This window comes from Argopecten irradians, chromosome 4 (assembly GCF_041381155.1).
Source record: "Argopecten irradians isolate NY chromosome 4, Ai_NY, whole genome shotgun sequence".
Classification (NCBI taxonomy): domain Eukaryota; kingdom Metazoa; phylum Mollusca; class Bivalvia; order Pectinida; family Pectinidae; genus Argopecten; species Argopecten irradians.
The window spans coordinates 41,195,596-41,220,954 of record NC_091137.1 but is presented as its reverse complement, the minus strand read 5'-3'; the positions used below and the strand labels follow the sequence as shown (position 1 = coordinate 41,220,954).

General features: G+C 36.8%; 1 protein-coding gene across 9 annotated transcripts in view; it reads right to left on the bottom strand.

Annotated features, from left to right (window-relative positions):
* LOC138321684 (breast cancer anti-estrogen resistance protein 3 homolog) overlaps positions 1–25,359 on the bottom strand; it is a 75,441-nt gene that overhangs the window by 35,257 nt on the left and 14,825 nt on the right. Inside the window, exon 1 of one of the 9 annotated variants that reach the window (XM_069265553.1) lies at positions 20,316–20,481. The exons of 4 other annotated variants lie outside the window; for them this stretch is intronic. In XM_069265553.1, the coding sequence (XP_069121654.1) occupies positions 20,316–20,449 (134 nt within the window). In that variant the 5' untranslated portion in view covers positions 20,450–20,481. Of the gene's footprint in view, positions 1–3,576; positions 3,676–3,776; positions 3,806–4,152; positions 4,306–7,257; positions 7,661–20,315; positions 20,482–25,359 lie in introns of those variants that run through there. 4 more of the 9 variants (XM_069265558.1, XM_069265562.1, XM_069265561.1 and 1 more) reach the window with 4 other exon arrangements.

Genomic DNA, 25,359 nt, shown 5'->3' with positions numbered 1-25,359 from the left:
CTGTAGTTAGTTCTGAACATGTTATCAATGTAGCTGAACTAGTATACAGATGCCGATTTTACAGATACACATGGGACCTCCCATAGGTATTTAAAAAATCTTCAGATCCGATTCCCAGAATGATGAGACATGGCGATGAAGATACAGAACAGGTTGCTGGTGCCGATGTTCTGATACAGACTACAGGTGTTACATGGTTATAAGTATATTTCTGTAAGATCAAATATAAACCAGTTGAAGCAATACACAATTTATGTGAGTGTATGTAAAAATAAACATCATCACTATAGATACACAAATATATAGTACATACAGGTGCTACACATAAACACAGGGACTTGGCAGGTTTTCATGACCCCGGACAAAATACCTCAAAGTTTGACCATTAATTGGCTCTTGATGATGACAGCTGGGTTCCATTGACAAAACTCACAAAAATTGAAATATAGTACCTCTTATTAGAACATATTAGAACCCTAAACGACAAGACTACTAAAGTGGGTCAGACTCTGGGTCACAGCAGTATATCAGGTTTTTGGTACATAAAAGGGGACCCCTGAGTTTGATGCTGGATAAACTTCTCACTCTTATAGTCATGAGAATGTTTCAAGTCCCTGTGATGATAATTATTTAAGGTTGTGGTCTAAGAGGGCTCAAGGACTCACAGGCTCTAGGTACATTAGATTTTACTGCAGAATTGTAAGTAAGTATCAGCTGAAATTACCAGGTACTTGATTCACAATCATTTAATTTTTTCACAGGTTAAGTTCTTCAAACTCCTCCATGCATTTAAGATTGAAATTGAAATACTGAATTTTTTTCTTAGGCATATTTACTTAGGCAAAGAAATGTTATGCTTTTTACACTCAAATGGTGTGATTTATGTAATATATGGTCTAATATCTGATCTAGAAGAGTTGAATGTTTTGTTTTCAAGAGTAACTATTGTTAGTTTTATCCTGCAAGTAACCAAAACCTTAACTTGTATTGGCCTTAAAGGTAAAGTGCACAGCAAATTATTTGGTATTTCCTGATAAAGGTAAAGTGCACAGCAAATTACTTGGTATTTCCTGATAACCTGATACTGTTTACATGTATATAACCATTAATTTTTCTTAATAACGTCTATATCAATAGATCCCTGAGTACTCCTCTGTACAAAATTACAGGAAGTAATGCTTGACAAGAACGAAATCTCAAATTTCAACACAAAGCTGACATGGAATTTCCTTCCTTCCGAATAACTTGGGCACACAACACAATTAATATGATTCTATTCTTGTAACAAATAGAATCCTTAGTTAATGTTTGTTTTCAATATCAAAAACTTCTATTTCACTATACCCCTGTACATATCATGTCTTTTCACCTGAAATCTTAGATTCAAGATGTGGAAAAATAATTTGATGGTCAAGCCTCAGGTTTTACAACATTTTGTGACCCTCAGGTAGAATATCCCTATCCTTCATATCCACAAATGAAAGGGTCCTATAATATTTTATTTTCATTTTATTAATGTCCTAATAGCAGCCAGGTTCATTTGAGGACATATTAGATTTAGGTGTTGGAGGAAAGCCAGAGTACCCAGAGAAAAATCACCAACTAACAATCAGTAACTGGCAACTGCCCCACATGGGATTCAAACTCATGACTCAGAGGTGGAGGGCTTGTGGTACGTAATATATCTGGACATCTGAACCACTCAAATAGATTGCGGAGGCGCAGCCTAATTCTTCTTTACCTTTTCATTATACGCTTCCAATTCATAATCTCACCAATTTTCAATTATACTCCTATACATTGCCACACATACAAACATGAATTCTGTTTCTAGTAAATTCACTTTAAGATCTATACCCGATACAAACATCCAATCAATGTCCATCATACTCAACTAAACCAATATATAATGTGTCCTGTATTTTTATTCTCTATTTTCTTTGTTTATGAGAATAAAATATTGTCATTGTCTAGTAATTATGAACTTTCCCAAGATAAACATGCTGTATGACATTTTAAAACAAACTTGTGACAACCAATGATAACTGCCAAAATATAACAAAGATGACATCAGCGACCTACATACATTGATGTAAACTTTCTTACCAATTATAACATTTATGTGGACTTTGACAGATAACCTTTAAACAAAACCATTGTTTCTATAAACAACAGTCATTGCTACTAATCATACAGGTTTGGTTTTCATTGTGATTTTAGAGTTTCTCACATCTTAATGTAATAAAACCTGTATGCTTGTATATTTGATTTTGATTTTATACCCTAAAGTTAAAAGCCAAATTAATTTTCCAGGGATATATGCACATGCAGTCACCAACCTTTTTTGTTTGAAATAAATAGACATTTTAATATACATCTTGGAGGCATTTAGTTCAAGACCCGTATGAAGCATTTTCCTAGATGCCAGTTGTTGGTCGGTGGTTTTATTCAGGGTACTCCAATTTCCATCCGCTATTAAAACCTGTCATATCCTTTATAACCATGGCTTTCTATTGGACATAAAACAATATCAAAGTGCACAAATTATCTCCCCCTAGTTTGAAACAATTTAAGTCACTACTCTATGGATAGACTACAAGTACTTCTCACCTACAATTAAAGGCCTTAGACTCAATATTCGACCCACTTTTAGACCACAATCAGCTGACAATTATTGATACATTAAGAATATCTCTACTACCCGTGAAATATGAATGACCGACCGCAGTCGATCAACATACCTGACGTGAATGACCAGTAGTTGTTTGGGTTGCATATATAAATCCTAACTATTTATCGTGTAGTACCTTATCTAAAGCCACTCATGATATCTAGGCCAGTTTTAAACACACCTGTAAATTACCTTGTACAAATACATATCGTTTGATAGCCTATTTTAGCTTCTATAGACTGATAGTAGCAGAGTCTGCAGTGTGCAGACGACAGTTTACCTTACACAAAATCTATTTGGAGTGGGAGAATACATGATATATCTATAAATGATAAAAGACTTGTTCTTAGTCAAATAAACATTTTGAGAGACTCCTGTGATATATTGTAAGTTTATATATTCTTGTATGATTTAATTGGGAAAAATCAATCTTTTTGATACATATTCTTGTATGATTTAATTGGAAAAAATCAATCTTTTTGACACAATTTATATGTTTTATATTTTTCACACTGGCAAGCCAGACAGGTCCAAGATCCTTAACAGTTACAGTGAACTTTAAGTCAGATAGGTTATAAGATCTTTTACACGTATATAATTTAGCATCGGTTCAACTTTTTATCACCTGTCAAAGTCATTTTTCAAATATTCCCTCAATACAACACAGAATTAGTTTCACCTCGAATCAACATCTGAAATCCTGATGTAGCAGACAGCAGGTGAGAGAAAATCTACGACCCCAAAACAGCTGTCATATGTGGCACGTAAATGTAGGTCAGACGTTAAGTACTGTAAATACATTTAACAGTTGAATGAATCTGGGACGACTAAGTTAAACAACAGTTATAATTCTAAAACGACAATCTAAACAACAGTTACAATACATAGTTTGTACAACAACTCACCGGTGATTTGTGTCGTTTTCAGATAGAAATATAGCAGTGTCCTTATATCAATGTTAAATTCTCGTCGCCTTAACCTCTACTGTCTGACGGACGTCTGATAATACATATCTGTGCTATATTTAACAACTTTACAGGTCGCAATCAATGGCACAGACAATAGAATACAGTAAATATTGAAAAAAGTCAAATACGTTACTTACCTGGTCCTATACATTGTACAATATATACTTTTCCTCCGGCCTTGTGATATACAAAATATCTATATTGGATCTATATCATGTAATCTACTACTACACATAATTTATTGCAACTAAAATATCATACATGCATAAAACTGCATATATTAAACACACCTGAAGATTTACAGGTGTAACTGCATGTGTATATCGTACAGGTATATATATATGCGGTTATACCTGCGAACTGGTTATCAGTAAATTAATGTTTCAATTTTAAAACTGTAGTCCAAAGATAAGTGCTTCATCACTGAAACTCGTCAAGTCACCTGTCACAGGTGATGTACATAGGTATATAGCACACCTGTAATTAAGGTACCTAGACAATACTAAAGCTTACCTTGATGTATAAATCCTGGTACCTAGCGGTATAAAAGTTACACAAGTAATCCCATGTTTGGTACAGAGGTTGTTTGGGGTAGATTGTTGTTCAGTTACGTACCTATATACCCCTAAGGTTCTGACTGGCAGATAACCAACGACAGGTAACGCCTGTAATCAGATACCCTGATCGGGTACGTACAACACACGACAAAAAATGAAATCTTAGCTCAGTTTTTGTTTGGATTTCGTTATCCGAGAGGCCGAGAGTAACGAGGTGTGTACATTTCTTACATAGAGTGCACCCTTGAGTAAACTTGACAGGTTTTAGACATTCGCACAAAACTACTTAACTTTTCATAATGAACAATTCTGAGCATGGTTTATTTGTGTTGGAGAGCCACGTGAATGTATCCATTACGACAGGTGGGAAAATGACATACTCAGGTACAAAGTCAGTGATTACGGGCTGATAGGTCTTCTATCATTTTGACACGCCATCCAACCACAAATCGTTTCTGTACCTGTCTCCTTTTCACATTTCCAGGCCAATATTTAAACTTCCTTTCCTTAATTTTGTCCAAACATATGTATTGATGGTGCGGACCACGATGGCCGAGGGATACAAACCGTATACCTAAATATGTAATTTTTACCTACACTTTGAAGCTCCAAGACATTAAACAGTAAACATAACAAGACTTAGAGGATAATACATCTCTAAGGTGTCCATGCATGTCCTATAACTAGCGGCTAGACACAAAAATAGCAGAAAATTTAAATAGAGAATTTATACTGAAGTAGATAACATCTAGTTTTAAATGATACCAGCTGTTTATTTACATTTCCTTTTAACAGTGGTCCAGAGCGCCTGGTTTGGAAGTTGGAAGAAAGCCAGAGTTCCCCCAGGAAGACCACAGGCTCACCTATACCACATGTTCCCAATTGTCAAGAAATTTCTAAAATTATATATGCTAATCCTATGTTCTGTAGCAAGGTGTAGGCTGGTCCTATCCCCTGCCCTATCCTTTCTGTGACATTCCCCACACCACCACTCATGTGGAAACTATATATATCACAAGATGTCTGTGACAGAGACTTGCTCAAGTCATTTTTCCCTTCAATTCGCTTTACATGTAACTGTTATTACCACTTCAAAATTAATGTTATTGCTTAAAACTTCTAGAATTGAAAAGCTTTTATGATCAACTAGCAGCAAATCCAAAATTCCGCTTTAAAAGAGTTTTTAACAAATAATGGTCTTTAAACTAACTCAGGTTTTGGCTTTCAACTTTCTTTTCAAAAATCAATTTTATAAGTGGGTGTGAATTACCTTGTAAATATCTGAACAACAAAACACGATATGATCCCGAGACACTTAATACGAGGTAAAAATTACCAGACCATTTCTATGTATCCATACAATGACGTCCAATAAATAGGATTGTCGGTGACAAAAAACTAGATTACGTAATTTTTAGTGTAAACAGTGATAGGACATTAATTTTGTTTTGTATGCAAATGGAACAGGTAAACATTATACAAATGTCTGACACATTTTTAGCCCATAGCTGAATTTTAAACAGATCAACTTAAAGAGAAGTTGTCAGTGGCCAAATATACTGTAAAGGACATTATTTTCAACTTAAAATTTTGCAAAAAATTATATTTTATTTCTGGTTTGATTAGTTAGACATAAGATTCCAACTCATCACCCAGAGGTTGAGAGCTTGTGGTAATATGTCAAGGCATCTTTTAACCACTCGGCCACCACAATCTTTTTACATTTCAGTAATTTTGGAGCAAGTTGTCAAGGATTATTATGAAATGTACACGCACATTATGATGTCTAACAACTGGGTGATTCATACACATGGAGCAAGTGGTTTTAACCCATCTCTATACTATACACTTTGATTATTTACAAAATTTTATCTTGAAAAGCGAGTAAATAAACAAATAAAACTTGCCTGTTCTAAAAAACTGATGTTTGAGTAATGATGATTCATCAGAATATTTTTATGATTTATAGGCCGACATAAATAAGAAATATGTGATTGCGTTCAGCAATATGTTACCACCGAAGTTTAGAATACAAATACGCTACCCACACTACGTATTTCATCATAAATGGATGTGTTAAGTAGAAAAAAATCAAATCATAGACAACACACAAAGTACAGTGTATTACCTGTGTCTTTCAGTCCCAGCACCAGAAATCACAAGATAACCCCACTCAGCAAGTCCAACTCACGCATCCAAAGCAGCTAATAATTTCTTCCGACTCAATATTAATTAAATTCTTGAGATTATTATATACTTGTGAGCAAATATACAAATGAAATGCTGTTCAGATAGATACAAACCCAAAATTCAAGTTCCTGCTTCTCAACCTTCTCATTGTATCCGATCTACAGACATCATGTTTTAATTGAATTAAATTGGTCTGGTTGTCAACACAACATGGCCACTCTATAACGAGTTTACCACCGTGGTAATCGTACCAGAGAAGATCAGCACAGCCAGATGACATGATAACTCTTCACCTTCCATTCCCTGGCATATGTCAGGGACCAAAAAAACCTACAAAGTTTATCTCCTAAACCTACAACATGGCGATCTCTTTTTTTCCAAACAGAAAACCTTAGTTAAATTTTTTTAATCCAACTGTATGGGAAAACTTTGCATATGCATGTACAAATAAAAAAAAATTTCGGCCTATCACTTCACATGTTACTGTCGAGTAATCAAAATGACTGAAATGCACAGTCACATTGGCTTTATAATGAACAGAAAAAATATCAAAAATACCCACAAATTGCATATGATGGCGATCTTTATATCCTGTGTAAAATTCACAGGTAAGATAGAACTTCACATTGGGTTTAAGTAAATTACCTGTTATGATTTAACAAAACAACCACGTAAAATTCAGGTCTTTCTTCTAACTGTTTCTTTATAAATGTTTTTTTTTTTTTTTTAATATGAAGCCATGCTACTTTACCTGTACTAAACACCAAGAGTATAAATCAAACCCTAGGACACTAGGCTTTCACTTTTCAGATTTTAAGTTTTCATGAGAATTATCTCCTTATATAACTAAATGTATAATTACACGACTTACCATCCTAGGACATAGGGGAACAGGTCTGACGACGGCTCCATATCTATAACACAGTGTTGGAAAGGTACAGTCTACATAGGGTTAGGTGTCTAGTACCACCACACGTTATTTGTCACCGAAGGAGTGTCTCACCCAGAGAGGTGTAGTATCTCGACATTTCCAAGGATTTACTCTCTCTTTACCAGAATATTGTCTCCTACACAGATATAATGTTTCCTTCAGAAGAAAGTATCTCTGTTTCAAGATGATATCGGTGTCACAAAGGTGATGTCTTTGTCATCAAGGTACTGTTTTTGTCATGAAAGTGACGTCTTTTCACCAAGGTAGTGTCTTCCTCATAAAGGTAGTGTCTTGGTAACAAAGGTGGTGTCTTTTAATCAAGGTAGTGTCTTTGTCATGAAAGCGATGTCTTTGCCATCAAGTTATTGTCTTTGTCATCAAAATGACAACTTTTCACCAAGGTAGTGTCTTTGTCATGAAAGTAGTCTTTGTCATGAAAGTAGTGTTTTGTATATCAAGGTAGTGTCTTTTCATCGAGGTAGTGTCTTTGTCATCAAATTAGTGTTTTTGTCATCAAAATGATGTCTTTTCACCAAGGTAGATGTCTTTTCACCAAGGAAGTGTCGTTTTGCAACAAAAATATGTCTTGGTTATCAAATCAGTGGTTGTTATCAAGATGGTGTCTTTTATCACTATGATATTATCCTTCACCAAGTTAGCATCCCTTTTACAATAGTTGCCGCTCTCTTTATCACTGAGGCATGCAGATTCACGACTCAATCAACAGGTGATAACCCTGGTAATATCCTTGATGGTCATTTATACAGACTGAACAACATAATGGATAAACCATCATATTCACACAATATCCAATTAACTCTGGCTATAATATACCTTCCCAAAACATCCTATAATTAATCAGGTTTTATATTGATCCTGAGTCTGACCGTCCCATGGTTTTTGTAGTAGGGTTCCTGTACACACTGCAAGTCCTTGTTCTACAAGTCATCCTGAGTTTGACCGTCCCAGGGTTTCTGTAGTAGGGTTTCTGTACACACTGTCAGACCCTGTTCTACAAGTCATCCATAATCTCTTTTCCATGACCTGTGTCTGACACCGACTAGGTGGGCTTTTGTCCTCAACACTGACCCACGACCTGTACCAAAGTCGCATTCCGTTATAATTCCAGAAAAAAGTTTGTATCTCCTCCTTTTTTATAAGGATAACCTGTACACACTGTTCCTTTTATGTGAAATTACAAAGATTTAAAAACTTTTTTGTTTTTATCCTGTACATTTCCATAATTCCCCGACCACATGAAGTTCTGTACATATAGCCATAGGGTCCCTACAGTACAGATGTCTGCCGAGATATATGGCAGAAAATGTGTGCATTCATCACCCTACACTGGCTGGCCTGAGATTTTTTGTCTACATTTATATACTTATATTACAGCTGACGTAGGGGAATAAATGGAATGAAATAATTAAAACCACTGTCATGAATGTCAGTTGTCATCAAGACTTGCTCCCCACCGTCTCCCTATCATACAGTAACACCCCCTACTGCGACATACACCCCATCAGGGTAACACGAACATCAGATAAGCATAACAAGTTGGACCATTTCCGTTAGTGGTTTTTTAGGAAGAGGCAAATATTTATTGATAATGTGTTTAGTAAGGGGAGGGGGGAGTTCACTTCAATATAGTAACAGTATCCCCTCGGAATTCTATGTAACTTTTTATAGGTGATATGGGGTTTGTAAGAAGCGTTATAAATAGTTTTGGTTGATGTGTCTGACAGGCGAGATGATAGCCACTGATCCCAGATCCACATCCCCAAAAGCTTTGACAGAACAGATGATATCTTCTGACCCCTGTAGCTCCCCTCATCATCAGATATATACATTTTAAACTGACCCAGTCAGATAATGACACCAGATGAGAACATCGCTGATGACAAGGATGATTATCTATTACATTAACACCTGTGATAGGACAAACAACTGTGTAACAAGTAGCTGAGGAAGAAGATGGGGGGCAGATTCAATTATAACAGGTGTTAGGCCCAGATATATCAAACAATGATGGCACAAATTAGGGGTGATCATGCAATTTACCAACGTTTTAACTCATTCACCCCTGAAATTTCATAATGGACTGGTCTAGTCTTTGATTTAGAAGAGTCTATATGTGTCTTCAGGGGTGAATGAGTTAACTTTATACTGAAACCTGATTGTAAAGATGTGGATAAATCAAAGAGCACAGTAAACACAGTTATCTCCCTTCATATGTTGATGTTATCAGTTTAGAAAATATTGGTTTAAAATGTAAATTAAATATTATTAAGAATTGTCTTCCTTTACAAACAGAATATTTCGTGAACAATTGTCTCCCTTTACGGATATAATATTACCATATGTAGAATTTCCCCCTATATAAAGAGAAAAGTATGTAGAAATTTCTCTCCTTGTAGACAGAATATTATTAGGAGTTGTCTCCTTTTACAGTACAATAGCATTGAATTGTCTCCCTTTACAGTAATAATATAGTGTTGAATTGTCTCCCTTTACAATAATAATATAGTGGTGAATTGTCTCCTTTTACAATAATGACATAATGTGGAGTTGTTTCCCTTCACAGTAATAATATAATGTTGAATTTTCTCCGAATATATCGTGTAAAATTGTCTCTTTTCGACGAAAGAATATTGTAAATAAAGGAAAATTGTCTTCAACAGGTTTTCAGAGGTGAAAATAATAATGCAGTTGTTTCTCTCACCAAGCTTATTGTTATGTATATTTACATCTTATTAAAGTGAATAGTCGGGCAAAGAAAACCAGTCTAAATGCGTTCATTGTCCTTCCAAAAGTTCTCACATATTAATACGACGGCCAAGTTCTTCGTTTCCAGTTCTGACCATTAAAGTAAAGGAAAGTTGAAAGCATTGAAAGCGAGGCTGCGTTTAAAATGGTCAAGGACATAGTCAGTCGGGAGGACGTTTTAGGATTCCTATACTTTAAATTAATTTCTTGTACGCAGACAGATTTTGGCGAGAGATTTTATTTTTCTGTTTCATAAGAAATTATACTGGATACATTCACACCATTTTTACCGACTTTAGACATCCTTGCCCGACTGTTCACTTTAAAGCAAATAATGGTCAAGAATTGTTATCTTTACCATCAATTATAATTACACCTATCTTTTCCTTTTGCAAGCATACTGGGCTAGACTCTCATATCTTGCTCCTTAGTCTCAAATTTGGCATGACAATTTATTTTTAAGTTCAATTTAGATTTTTTTAAAATTAAAATCAAATTATCTTGAGTCATTGTCCAATGTTCAACTCTCTCCATTTAATGCTAAACTCATTTGTAATGCTCAACTCTCTCCATTTAATGCTAAACTCATTTGTAATGCTGAATTACCTCCCTTTATCATTTCATAGAAAGATATGTTACCCATGGTATAAAGTTATCTCCCTTTTACAAGAATATTTACTTGCCTCCCTTTATAAGTTTAAAGTTTCAATGGAATAATGTTAAATTGCCTCAATTCACAAGCCAAAAATTTATAAACTAAATATGATATTGATTTATCTCTATTTCATAATAATGTTGAGTTGCCTATCATTTTAATGCAGCAGTAGACTAAAAATCAACCATGATGTAGACTGACTATATAGCCTTGATGTTGAATTGCCTCCCTTTATAAGACTGAGGCCATGTGCTTTTTAACTATCTGTTTGAAGATTACCTCCAGCTGAGATAAGACAGATGCTTCCTCAGATAGGCCAATCAGTCAACTAAATAATGAGTTAGCTAAGTCACAAGGGGTAAAGATAATTTATCTGAAATCTCTTACAAATGATTTGTCATGAAAAACATATGAATGTCCGAAAAAATAGTTATTAGAAATAAATGAACTTACAGCTATTTTCAATACACACACCAAAATATTGTGGAAAACAAGATCATAGCAAAACATGTACCTTCCCCTCCCCTTCCAAAGCACATAGATGTCCCCTACCCCCATTCCCTTACAATGCATATTTTACATATTTTATACTCCCCATCGGCCATCACCCTCCATTGCCAATCCCAGGCCCTATGATCCCCCTCTGTCCCCTTTCCCACACCAGTAAAAGTCTTTCTATATCTCTGTTTAACAGGATACCATTTTTAAATCTAGAATTTCAGGATGTGCCTAACTATATCAGACTTCAGGAATAATGTAACACATAATAGAATTAATTACAAAGTCAGGATAGACATGGCCCCTAACTTCTTGTCTGTTAATAATCCCTAACCTATGGCCCCTAACTTCTTGTCTGTTAATGATCCCAGACCCATGACCCCTAACTTCTTGTCTGTTAATGATCCCAGACCCATGGCCCCTAACTTCTTGTCTGTTAATGATCCCAGACCCATGACCCCTAACTTCTTGTCTGTTAATGATCCCAGACCCATGGCCCCTAACTTCTTGTCTGTTAATGATCCCAGACCCATGGCCCCTAACTTCTTGTCTGTTAATGATCCCAGACCCATGGCCCCTAACTTCTTGTCTGTTAATGATCCCAGACCCATGGCCCCTAACTTCTTGTCTGTTAATGATCCCAGACCCATGGCCCCTAACTTCTTGTCTGTTAATGATCCCAGACCATGACCCCTAACTTCTTGTCTGTTAATGATCCCAGACCCATGGCCCCTTTTTAATTCTAACTATCTTGTCTGTTAATGATCCCAGACCCATGGCCCCTAACTTCTTGTCTGTTAATGATCCCAGACTCGTGGCCCCTAACTTCTTGTCTGTTTATCACCCCAGACCCATTGCCCCTAACTTCTTGTCTGTTAATGATCCCAGACCCATAGACCCTAACTTTTTGTCTGTTAATGATCCCAGACCCATGACCCCTAACTTCTTGTCTGTTAATGATTCCAGACCCATAGCCCCTAACGTCTTCTACTCACAATAATTTTCCTCTACATCTAGCGTCTCATTCTAATTCTTGTGGTAGCACCCCTTTTCTCCCATTGTCCCATTTGCTATCTCTAATCAAATACCCCTTCAACTGTTACTCCCTCTTCTACCAGTGGCTTATTTCCAGTGGTTATACCCCTACCAGTTGATTCCATTAAACCTTGTCCTAACCCCTACCCAAATCCCAAATGCTACCTTCTACCAACATAGGCTCCCCCTGGTGTGTTAACGACTGATTTATGAATCACTAGGTAAGTGTTTATAGCCCTAAAGTATATCATTTACTTAACGAGTACATTCCAGGATCCTGGTTTTGTTTCATGATGTTAACTTCAAACACAAGGAGTCAGAAATTAGTACCAATTTGATAACTTCTGAACTGATTTCAACACTACAGATGTATGAAACATAAACTCTGAATGTTTCCTTCCATGAAATCTATATGTTCTGTGTAATTTTCCAATTTTATTCTGTTATATCTTAGTTAAACAACAAATATATATAAGAAATAGCAAGCCAAACTTCATTGATAGCTGAATATATTCATTGTAAAATGGGTACAGAGTAGACTGCTGAGAAATTCCACTAAGTGATACTAGTATGGCAAAGTGTACACTTACTGAGTCGATACTTGATTATCTCCCTTTATCTCAATTTCACTCATCATTATAATACTGTACCGAAGATATAAAGAAAGCTAAAACCAATTGCAATACCTTCCCCATTCTAATAAAGTTTGGCAAATCATCATTGAGTAGTTAAAAAGCAGTTTGGAAAGTTCCAAAAGAGCATGCAGATTCTTGAAAGCCAGTTCAGATACTGAATTAGATTTCAGTAGATTTTAACCAAATACTTCTGTATTTCTGCAGTGATAAGGGATGTTTCAGACAAATTAATTAATAATTGTAATATATTTCTCATCTTTATGAATTTTAACATGCAAATTATCATAAAATAGTTAAAGAGCAGGTTTTTTTTTTTCAAAAGTGCAGATTATTGAAAACCAATTCAGAGACAGCCTCAGATTTCAGCAGATTTCACTCGGAGGTTTTTAAATAGTATTATAAACATTTTAAAACTAACACATGTGTATTTCCGCAGCAAGGCGGGATGTTTTCCACAGACAACCATTGTAGGGTGCGTACTACACATGACATACAGATGTCAACACTCCACTCGACAGGAAGTAACCCTTCCCAGCATGCCAAGTTAAAGACGGGACAGGTGTATAGATACTTAAAAGTCGAGTTACTCTTGATTAAAATTTCAGCTCTCACCAGTAATTAAACAGAAAAAAAATTTCGGCACAAAATGTCTTTTCAGCTATGATAACATAATATGTTGTGTTAATGATGTTTCAGGATAGTAAGCATATGTCCGACTTACAAACATTAAGTCCAATCTGTGAAAATACACACTATCATAGAACTAAACCAACACAAAAACAAAGTCACCTTCCTTGCTAAGGAAAACGCAATGAATGTAGAAGCAAAGAAGTATTCATTGCAAAAGAAATCAATCTTCAAAATGTGTCATGGCTTGTCGAAAAAAACAGTTACTTAATGTTAGCATTCAGGAGAAAAAAAAAGAACTTAAGTTTCCATCAAGTTCTGTTGGGAATGTAAGACAATGAATAAAAGCATGCAGTCATTCAAAAGTCCTGTCATGGGGGGAAAAAAGCACAAACAAAAAAATAAATTGTATTAAACGCTGCGCAGATTGTTAAGGGTTTACGGCATATGTTTTTTTCTCGGGATGTAAAACATGAATGATTTTGTCAGCTGTGGTACCGCATCTCTAAGGAAACGTAATATTCTGACTCAATCAGCCTCGCAGGTTAAGTAGATTACAGTGAAAGAATTATAGTTCTCCGTGGGAAAATCATTAAAATGTTTGAAAAGGTAGAAGTATACAACACATCCTGGTAGGATCTGGGTCATCACAATGCTTAGATTCTGTAAACCATTATACCAAAATTATGTTGGTAAGAAACCCCTTACCCTTAGGCCTATAAGTGACTTCTCCTGTCTGCTAAAATATTGAAATTATTCTTTGAGAAGAGCTGGTGCTTTTCATTGTAACAACTGCAGATTTCATTGAATGGTAACAACTTGAAAATGCAATACATGTAATACTGCTAGAATAAATTAATACTCTAAATGATTGTTATGCATTCTTCTTTTATCCAAAAGTTTTCTTTTCCTAATTAAATGCTAATTAGGAAAACAAAACTCTTTTAAACCATTTCAGGCACCAAGGATACTTTTAACAATAAATATGGTAAAAGATATTTTCCTTAGTGTAAAATTTTAGTGCATGTACAAAGGACAATATTATCAGTGCAGTATCTTTCAACATGCTTGTAAAAACTAATTATCCTGAGTGTCCCAATCAAATTTTAAATCAAAGAAAAATCTTTTTTAACAGTATTTCTTCTGTATTATATTTATCAATATGGCTGATACATAAATACTTGTTCAAAATGTTTAAAATTTAAACATGTGTTTAAAGTTTCAAGTTGACTTAAATGATAAGAAAAATAGATAACTTAAAGACCTTTTCATCAAACCGTGATTCATTTTATCGCGATGCAATTATTCATTCATCAAATTACAGATTTAATTTTCCAAAACACTAACTCCGTTTTGGAAGTGGCCCAACATTAGCACCTGACATAAGAGCTGTTTATATGGAGAACCATTGTAGATCTTATCTCCAACCAACATATCCCTGTATCGTAGTCTTCTATTTCTTTATACTGTTTCATCAACATTACAAATTTAGGTTGATAATGAAGATTTATTGAAAACTTGATCCCATGTCTGTAGAAATGATATTGAGTTGGAGCCATTGTTCTTTGTAATTTCCAACAATACTTCCGCTAGGTCAGCTGGTTAAACATGTGAAACAAGAAATCTGAGGAAAATCCTCAAATTCCACAATCTATAAAGATCAACAAGATAGATTAAACAATACATCCTTTTCCAGTCTCTGTCTGTCTCTCAAGCCACCAGTATACCAGTATCAGGCCTACAGGGCCTGTATCCCCTCCCAGTCTCTGTCTGTCTCCCCAGCCACCAGTATACATGTATGAGGCCTACAGGGCCTGTATCCCCTCCCAGTCTCTGTCTGTCTCCCCAGCCACAAGTATACATGTATGAGGCCTACAGGGCCTGTATCCCCTCCCAGTCTCTGTCTGTCTCCCCAGCCACAAGTATACATGTATGAGGCCTACAGGGCCTGTATCCCCTCCCAGTCTCTGTCTGTCTCCCCAGCCACAAGTATACATGTATGAGGCCTACAGGGCCTGTATCCCCTCCCAGTCTCTGTCTGTCTCCCAGCCACAAGTATACATGTATGAGGCCTACAGGGCCTGTATCCCCTCCCAGTCTCTGTCTGTCTCCCCTGCCACCAGTATACATGTATCAGGCCTACAGGGCCTGTATCCCCTCCCATCTCTCTCTGTCTCCCAGCCACCAGTATACATGTATGAGGCCTACAGGGCCTGTATCCCCTCCCAGTCTCTGTCTGTCTCCCCAGCCACAAGTATACATGTATGAGGCCTACAGGGCCTGTATCCTTTCCCAGTCACTGTCTGTCTCCCCAGCCACCAGTATACAAGTATCAGGTCTACAGGGCCTGTATCCCCTCCCAGTCTTTGTCTGTCTCCCCAGCCACCAGTATACAAGTATGAGGCCTACAGGGCCTGTATCCCCTCCCAGTCTCTGTCTGTCTCCCCAGCCACCAGTATACAAGTATTAGGCCTACAGGGCCTGTATCCTTTCCCAGTCACTGTTTGTCTCCCCTGCCACCAGTATACAAGTATCAGGTCTACAGGGCCTGTATCCCCTCCCAGTCTTTGTCTGTCTCCCCAGGCATCAGTATACAAGTATGAGGCCTACAGGGCCTGTATCCCCTCCCAGTCTCTGTCTGTCTCCCTAGCCACAAGTATACATGTATGAGGCCTACAGGGCCTGTATCCTTTCCCATTCTCTGTCTCCCCAGCCACAAGTATACAAGTACCAGGTCTACAGGGCCTGTATCCCCCCAGCTTTTGTCTCCCCAGTATACCAGTTTCAGGCCTACAGGGCCTGTATCCCTTTCAAGTCTCTGTCTGTCTCCCCAGGCATCAGTATACCTGTATCAGGTCTACAGGGCCTGTATCCTTTCCCAGTCTCTGTCTGTCTCCCAAGACACCAGTGTACCGATATCAGGTCTACAGGGCCTGTATCCCCTCCCAGTTTTTGTCCGTCTCCCCAGCCACCAGTATACAAGTATAAGGTCTACAGGGTATGTTTCACCTCCCAGTCTCTGTCTGTCTCCCCTGCCACCATTATTCCAGTATCAGGTCTACAGGGTATGTATCCCCTCCTAATCTTTGTCCGTCTACCCAGCTACCAGTATACAAGTATGAGGTCTACAGGGCCTGTATCCCCTCCCAGTCTCTGTCTGTCTCCCCAGCCACCAGTATACAAGTATGAGGCCTACAGGGCCTGTATCCCCTCCCAGTCTCTATCTGTCTCTCCAGCCACCAGTATACAAATAACAGGCCTACAGTGCCTTATAAAGTGACTTTGGTTTGGTTCTGAAACCTATTAGGGTACTTACAATGTGTATCAGGTTTTAGGGAAAGAGGAATGCCTGCATGAGAACCCAGAAAAGGGCCACACATACAAGGTTGGCACCCTTTTAAGCTTTTCCATTTAAGCCTCAATCTTTGGTCACACTGGTGCAGTTGTAGAATGTTACACACCTTAACAACTATGCCATCATGTTTACCAGGTTGAGGGCTATTGCTAGACAGTTAGACACCTTGGATCCACATCCAGAGATAGAGGGCCTACTGTTGGGCACTCTGACCTTTTGGTCACCAAACACTAGAGATGGAGGGCTAGTGGTAGAATGTTAGACATTCTGACCACTTGTATGGTCACCACATACCTGGTACAAGAGATGGGGATGGAGGGCGCTAGTGGTAGAATGTTGGATGCTCTGACCACTTGTATGGTCACCACATACCTGGTACAAGAGATGGAGATGGAGGGGCTAGTGGTAGAATGTTGGACACTCTGACCACTTGTATGGTCACCACATACCTGGTACAAGAGATGGAGATGGAGGGCTAGTGGTAGAATGTTGGACGCTCTGACCACTTGTATGGTCACCACATACCTGGTACAAGAGATGGAGATGGAGGGCTAGTGGTAGAATGTTGGACGCTCTGACCACTTGTATGGTCACCACATACCTGGTACAAGAGATGGAGATGGAGGGCTAGTGGTAGAATGTTGGACGCTCTGACCACTTGTATGTTCACCACATACCTGGTACAAGAGATGGAGATGGAGGGCTAGTGGTAGAATGTTGGACGCTCTGACCACTTGTATGGTCACCACATACCTGGTACAAGAGATGGAGATGGAGGGCTAGTGGTAGAATGTTGGACGCTCTGACCACTTGTATGGTCACCACATACCTGGTACAAGAGATGGAGATGGAGGGCTAGTGGTAGAATGTTGGACGCTCTGACCACTTGTATGGTCACCACATACCTGGTACAAGAGATGGAGATGGAGGGCTAGTGGTAGAATGTTGGACATTCTGACCACTTGTATGGTCACCACATACCTGGTACAAGAGATGGAGATGGAGGGCTAGTGGTAGAATGTTGGACACTCTGACCACTTGTATGGTCACCACATACCTGGTACAAGAGATGGAGATGGAGGGCTAGTGGTAGAATGTTGGACGCTCTGACCACTTGTATGGTCACCACATACCTGGTACAAGAGATGGAGATGGAGGGCTAGTGGTAGAATGTTGGACGCTCTGACCACTTGTATGGTCACCACATACCTGGTACAAGAGATGGAGATGGAAGGCAAATGGTAGAATGTTGGAATAGAACAAGAATCTTTACCACTTGAACTATGTGTATCAGTATTACCTAATACTACATTTAGGTACCATATCTATCAGATATAAAGTAGTACATTTTAGCTACACGTACCATACCTCTATATATGATACAATATTGAATAACTCAAGTGCACTGACAAGTAGAAGAAGAATGTTGATAAAAATGTTAACATTTATCAATAGACATATGTTGAGTGATAGCAATGTCTGATTTTAAAAATAAATTGCACCCTACATCACCTCTTAGATAGAAAGGAGGTTTTAGTGCAATGATAAGCATTTTCAATCCAAATGATTCAAAGATCAGCAATGTTACAAAAAGTCACAGCCAAATATCTCAGTCCCTTATTAAAACACATCTGGTGTCCAATAATTACAGTATGTGAGCTGAAAGTAATCACATTCTTCTAATGTGCCATTTTTGGTATATGTGGCATTGGGTATCCATGGCAACCCATCAATGAGCCACTTCAAGGTCTATGTGACAATGTCTATCCATGGTTACCTACCAATGAGCCACTAGAAGTCTGTGTGGCATTTTCTATCTATGGTAACCCAGGAAAGAACCATTTTTGGTATGTGTGTCATTCAAGTGTCCGTGGCAACATGCAAGCACTTTGGCATCTGTGTGGCATTGTGTTTCCATGGTAACCCATCGAGGAGCTACACATACCTGGTATGTCATGTCGGTGAGGCTTGCAGAGAAAGGACACCATCAATAAGATGCTTTCACTTGCCATAAAAAGAAACATTTACCAGAAATCCCTTTTACAAGATTATAGTTCTTGAGGAAAGAGTTTACCAGGCATCCATAACCTACGATAGTCTCAAACTCAAGACCAAGAAATCATTGTTGGAAGATTGGTAAAATTTTAGACACCTTTACCACTACTGCAGCCCAGAAGTGAGGAGAACTATTGGTAAAATTTTAGACACCTTTACCACTACTGCAGCCCAGAAATGAGGAGAACTATTGGTAAAATTTTAGACACCTTTACCACTACTGCAGCCCAGAAATGAGGAGAACTATTGGTAAAATTTTAGACACCTTTACCACTACTGCAGCCCAGAAGTGAGGAGAACGATTGGTAAAATGTTAGACACCTTTACCACTTAGCCACCACATATAGAAGAATACCAATTGCACAAAAAGATAAAAACAAAACTTGCAGTAAAAGCATTATACTATAACTACTTCACATATATCACACATTTCATCACATCTGTTTTCATACCACACACAGAATTTTATAATTAGCTTTCAGATAGAAGCTAGAAAAGCATAAGATATTGGTATAATGTAGCTTTTCAATTAACACAATTAAAAGATAATTTTCTAGTTACGATAAAATGCTCAGTTCCACTATCTTTATACGAGACTCTGGTGAACTTCACAAAACTTTAATATCATACCACAATCATCTTTGCCTTGAAGCTGTGTATTATAACATACCATTGTGTATTGCCCTGCTTATCAACAAAAGTAAAAGAAACAAATAATTTCACAACTATAACCCAGTACAGCTTAACCCTTACAAGTTATATATTTAAATAACCACAAAAGCATTATCAAATCCTTAAAATCATGTTCAAGTTTTCTTTTCCTTGTACACTATCTGACTTTATATCTAGAAATCTACTTTCATTTTGTTGACATGGCTCAGTGAACCCATTAACATAAATATCTTGTCATGAATGACCTACTCCCCTTTTGTTTCAGATACAACATTTTTCTCCTAACTTTCCCCGATCTTTGCCCTAAAGGCATTTTCTAGGTGAGTGGAATGTTAAGAATATGACAAATTGTATATTATACGGTACATACACAAATGTATAGTGACTACTTTTAATTCCGTTATTATAATTCTTTTTATCATATATGACAAATAACCTAAAGAGTTGTTTTATCATCTCCTTATCGCTTATCATTTTATATTATATATTCATTTGATATCTGTATCTTTTTTTTTTATTTCACTCCCATTGGTACAACAATGAAAAAAATAGCATATGAAATATTGTTATTTCTTATAAAACTGTTTTACACTTTTAAAGTAGTAATTGAAACATCACACTATACAATAAAAATAAGAAACCTAGAGTAGTTTTAATTAATTTCTGTATAACAGTTTTAAAAGAAACAAATTATGCTTACCCTCCTCCCCAATGAAAAAGAAAAATATCAAGTTCCTCTTGATCAACCCATCGTACATACACAGGTCGCTCTTCATCTGACGGAACATCAAAGTCAACTTCACTGGGTACCTCCAAAGATGGAATCACATCCATATTTCACACATAAAAGATAATCCAAATATCAAGCCCAATCATTTTTAGGATGCTCCACTTTCCTTTTCCAATAAATATACATTAATCCTTTTGATAACACATTATTAGAATTATCATTAAAGCTTATTATGATTAATTTAGAAATTTATCACAAGCTTATCACTGTTGAGTACTCCAATTAATTTCTAGCTTATCATATGATGTCATTAACCATACACAGGTACAGCACGGATCCTGCTCACACTTTAAAAGTAGCAGTGAACGTAAGCTGTTAAAAGATTTTCTGCCTAATTTTCCAGCATCCGTCTCCTGTCAATCAAGGCTTGGATGATATATACTCCCCGTAACATCTGTCCGTTTCTCCATTATATACAAAAGCAGAAACTTTGTATATATACAAAATATGCTTTGTATATATTACATATATTCTTCCAAACAAAATAATACTTTGTATATGTTTGTATAGACCATTGTTTACATCTTCTTCATTAGAAATGTATACTAACAATGTACAACATATATAAATATACGCCTTATATATCACAAAGAAGTTAACTTTTTAACTGGAGCAGACGGCACAGACTTTCCTAGGAAAGGCAGGCCCCACTGAGATTTCAGGAACTAACGACAATATCTCAAAGTATATTATCTATAGCGGAACCACCGCAGGCATTTTTAAAGGAGATCAAGCATACGCAAGATTCAGATCAGAAGTTTGCGCGGCTTCAACACAGTAATTATTTGGTCATACTATCGCACCTGACAATAAATAATGTGAGAAAACGTGTAGTTTTGGAGAGGAGGGATATAAACCACATCCAATAGAGAGGTTGATGATGAGGGGAGGGGATTCTCCTTAACGCTCCAATTGTCAAAACATGTAAGACTGTCTGCAAATTTCTTGGTATCGTTTTCATCCAACACATGGATTGGACCAGCATGTCTAGGTTATGTGGGACAGGTGTATGTACAGGTATATATACCTGATGTTAGGGTTAGTTCTATCTGTATTGTCATCTCGGACATCTTGTCTGACACAAAATCCTAATATTAAATATTTGATACAAGCTTTCTGAGTTTTGTTGAATCAATACATATCTGCTACTCAGATATAACAATTTATTATAGACATATCAAAGACAAACTGTCATACTTCATGACCTTAAGACCTTGACATTTAACACTGTTTTAAATTGAGGTAATTTGTAGAAGTGAATTGTCACCAAGTAGCTGCCAATGATTTTGTAAAAAATTAAAAAACAATGATCTTGACCTTCATCTCACAATTATGAAAATATAGCTGGCTAGAGTGCTGACATTATGTCTAAACTGTAATTATGTCAACCTTGATGACCCTGATCTAACAACGATAACTCTAAGACTTGTCTAATTTTTTTTATATTCTTTATTGGATGAAAGTAGAGTTTGGCGGAAATATACAAGAACTAACTAGTGGCCTTGACCTTGTTTTGACAACCCTAACCTTGACCTTGTTTTGACAACCCTGACCTTGACCTTGTTCTAACAACCTTGACCTTGTTTTGACAACCCTGACCTTGACCTTGTTCTAACAACCCTGACATTGGCCTTGTTTTGACAACCCTAACACTGACCTTGTTCTGACAACCCCAACACTTGTTCTTTTCCAAAACATTTTGCTGCATTACAAATGTTTGAAGTTTCATTTAAATCTTTTCTTAAGTAATTATATATCTAGAGACCACAATTTGACATGATTTTTTTTAGAATTAATGACCTTCATAGTGGACATTTGACCCCAAACTAATTCCTGCATTTAGCTTTATCAGAAGCAAACATGGTTTGAAGTTTCATCCAAAACAATCGTCCTCTTTTTGAGCAACGATCTGGAAACCAATATTGATAAATTTTGTTTTTAGCAACAATCAATTTCTTAGTTGATCTTTTTGATGAATGGTCTTCAACAAAATCGTCTGTAGTGAAAAATCTCTATAATTAGCAACAGTAAACTTCTTCATTGACATTTTCAATCAAGGATCTACAATAAATTTGTCTATAATGAGGAAGAATTGATGGCTTGGTTGATCTCGAATTATGTGGAGTTGACTGTTTTAGATTTTTATCTCAGCATGCATACATGAATAACATGCATTAAGGTTGTTTCAACCATCAATTAGAGCTCAAGGTATACCCAATATCTGATGTGAGCACCGCACCTGCAGTGTGTCTGTCGACCAAATATATCCCGCCTTAACACTCTGTCACATCCGGGTCTTCAAAAAGCTTAACAAGATGCCAGAATCCTAACAGTGAAGTTTTGTTTTGTACCTAAAACAAGGCTCCAAAATTCCAAATTTTATGTTTATTTTAACACACCATGACTAATAAAACCAATTTGTAGGGGCGTTTATGATTCCAAGATGTTCTATTAAAATACACAAAAGTTGAAAAAGCTTCGGAAGGATCAAGATTAAACTGATAGTATGAGAGACAAGATCGCTCACCAACGTTACTCAACAAGCTGAAAATTGGGCCACTGACAAATTTAACTTCATCAAAATCAATCATTTGAAGCCATAAATATAGAAAATACAAAAACAGGAAATCGGGAAATGTAATTTTTAGATTTATTTTACTGATATTATTTGTAAATTGTGGCAAATTAATGAAAGGGTTTGAATAAAAGAGTAATATCTAAAATCAGACTACTGAGAGCTTTAGTTTCAAAGAAATAAAATATCATTTGTTTGGCGAAAGAACTACCAGAATAGGACTGATGACGAAATTCAAATTCTTTATCACTTTTGGCTTTACTGCAAATAGGGTTGCTTATTTCATGATTGAACTTTTAACAAGTATAATTTCATCAAAATAAAATATTTACTAATTGCAATGGCAGAAACACCTGCTGGTACAGAAAATGAAATCACTGAAAATTAAAAAAATCAAATTTGGCACCATTTTCTATGGTACAAGCATATATTGAAGCAAATTAGTTATCAATTTATGAGGTTATGATTTAAAATATTGAAAGTCTCAACCCAAGGTTTCTGACATTGGCAGTTATCCCATGTTATAATGCCAACAAACCTGCAATGTCTCACGGAAAAAATACACTGCAAAAATAAAACTTCTTATCACAGCTTAAAATCCGTTTGAAAATTTAAAAACTTTTTTGAACATAAAACCTGTGTAATTGTAAACAGTTCAACCTTGATTAATGACTTATGTGTGATGTTTTGCTAGACTGCCCTCCCACAAGGAGGAATTCACATGGAAAATGGATGCCATACTGAATGTAAAGTTGGACAGCTTTCAACTTGTCATCTACATTAACAAGGCTGTGAAGACAGATACAGTTTTTATAGGGAAGCATACTTTTATAGAGAATGACATGGTGGAGGGTAAGGTGGGGGTAGGGGGAGGGGGTAGGGGGGGGGATGTAGGGGGGGAGGGGGACCAAGGAAGCAAAGTCAACTTCATGGAGGTTAGGGTGGGGGTGGCAGGTCAAGGACGCATACACACACCTTTACCAGAGACATGAGGGGGCACACTGCCAGAAAAAGGGTTTACAAGGGACCAAGGAACAAACTGCTGGAATAACTATAGAATTATAGCAAGGGGGCATTGTTTTAATGGTTGGTTAAATGTTTGCTTGATTGAGCTTTTAATAAAGCGACCTATTAACTGCTAGGGTTATATAAGGGCAGCCTTCTCTATACACAATGTGTGTTAATTTGTATATGTTTTGGAAGGCTGCAGTATATTCATGTATCTCTTTGTTCTCCTTGTAATATAAGCAGGACTTTAGCCTTTTTAGTCCTTAAGCCTTGCAAGCAAGGCTTCAGGGACTAGTGTCACCGCATTTGCCGGAACTAGCTTTTTACACCCCCGGCTGACGTTTTGAAGGAATAAGCGTTCATTAGTGGTATTTATGGTAGCAATTTGCACTCATATAAAACAGAACATAGTTAAGAATAATTGTGTACGTTAATCTTGAAACATTATATCATTAAAAAGTCACTTATTCGACAATTTGACAAAGATAACAATAAACAGTACCGTATTTTACGGAGTATAAGCCGCGACTTTTTTCCCTGAAAATCGGTAGTGCGGCATATACACCAGTTCGGCTTATCCGTGGACGAAAACCAAAATCTGACGATGTTTTTGTATTATTACGTCGTGATTCACATGTGAAAATCGTAAGTTTTACCCGCCAGTTTTGTAAAGTTTTAGATCGAAAAATCGCTGTAAAAGTGTTTAAAATATATAATATGTCATGAAAATATAATCAAGATGAGAATAATTACGTACCAGATGCATGTTTAATCATAAAATTGTTTAATTCACGGAAATCAGCCAAATGAATCGTGGTTGTTAACAATCACAACACGAATGGCGGACTGAATGAGCAACGAACTTGTAATCAAATTTATTGAATGAAACGATCTGTTTTGGCGTTCGATTATTACTTGGAATATGTTATCTTAAAATAAATCGTACCTTCATTCATTGTTAACGTGTTATTCTGATCTCCTTCATAACTTAACTTTCACGAACTGTTCTGTAACAACACCACGAGGCCATATCCGGAAGTTTATAAAATAATGCTTCGGTAATGCATCTTGGGAAGTCTTGGTTCTCAAGGGGTTCCCCACGGGGTAAATTTTAAACAACTAAGTAAAATAAGCGATACTACTGAGAACGATATTTGAATAGATAATTAGATGAATAGATGCGAATATTTTCGAGGGTGCATAGGAGGCTGTGAATGGCCCTAAAAAGGGCCGTTTTAATAGCGTATATTTTCGAGAGTATATAAGATACTTTTTGTGAAAATTGGGTGGCCCTAAAAAGGGCCGTTTGTTTGGTCTGTTTCACAGCAATTCTAATCAATTCTGTCTATATCTTCAGGGCTGAAGCCATCG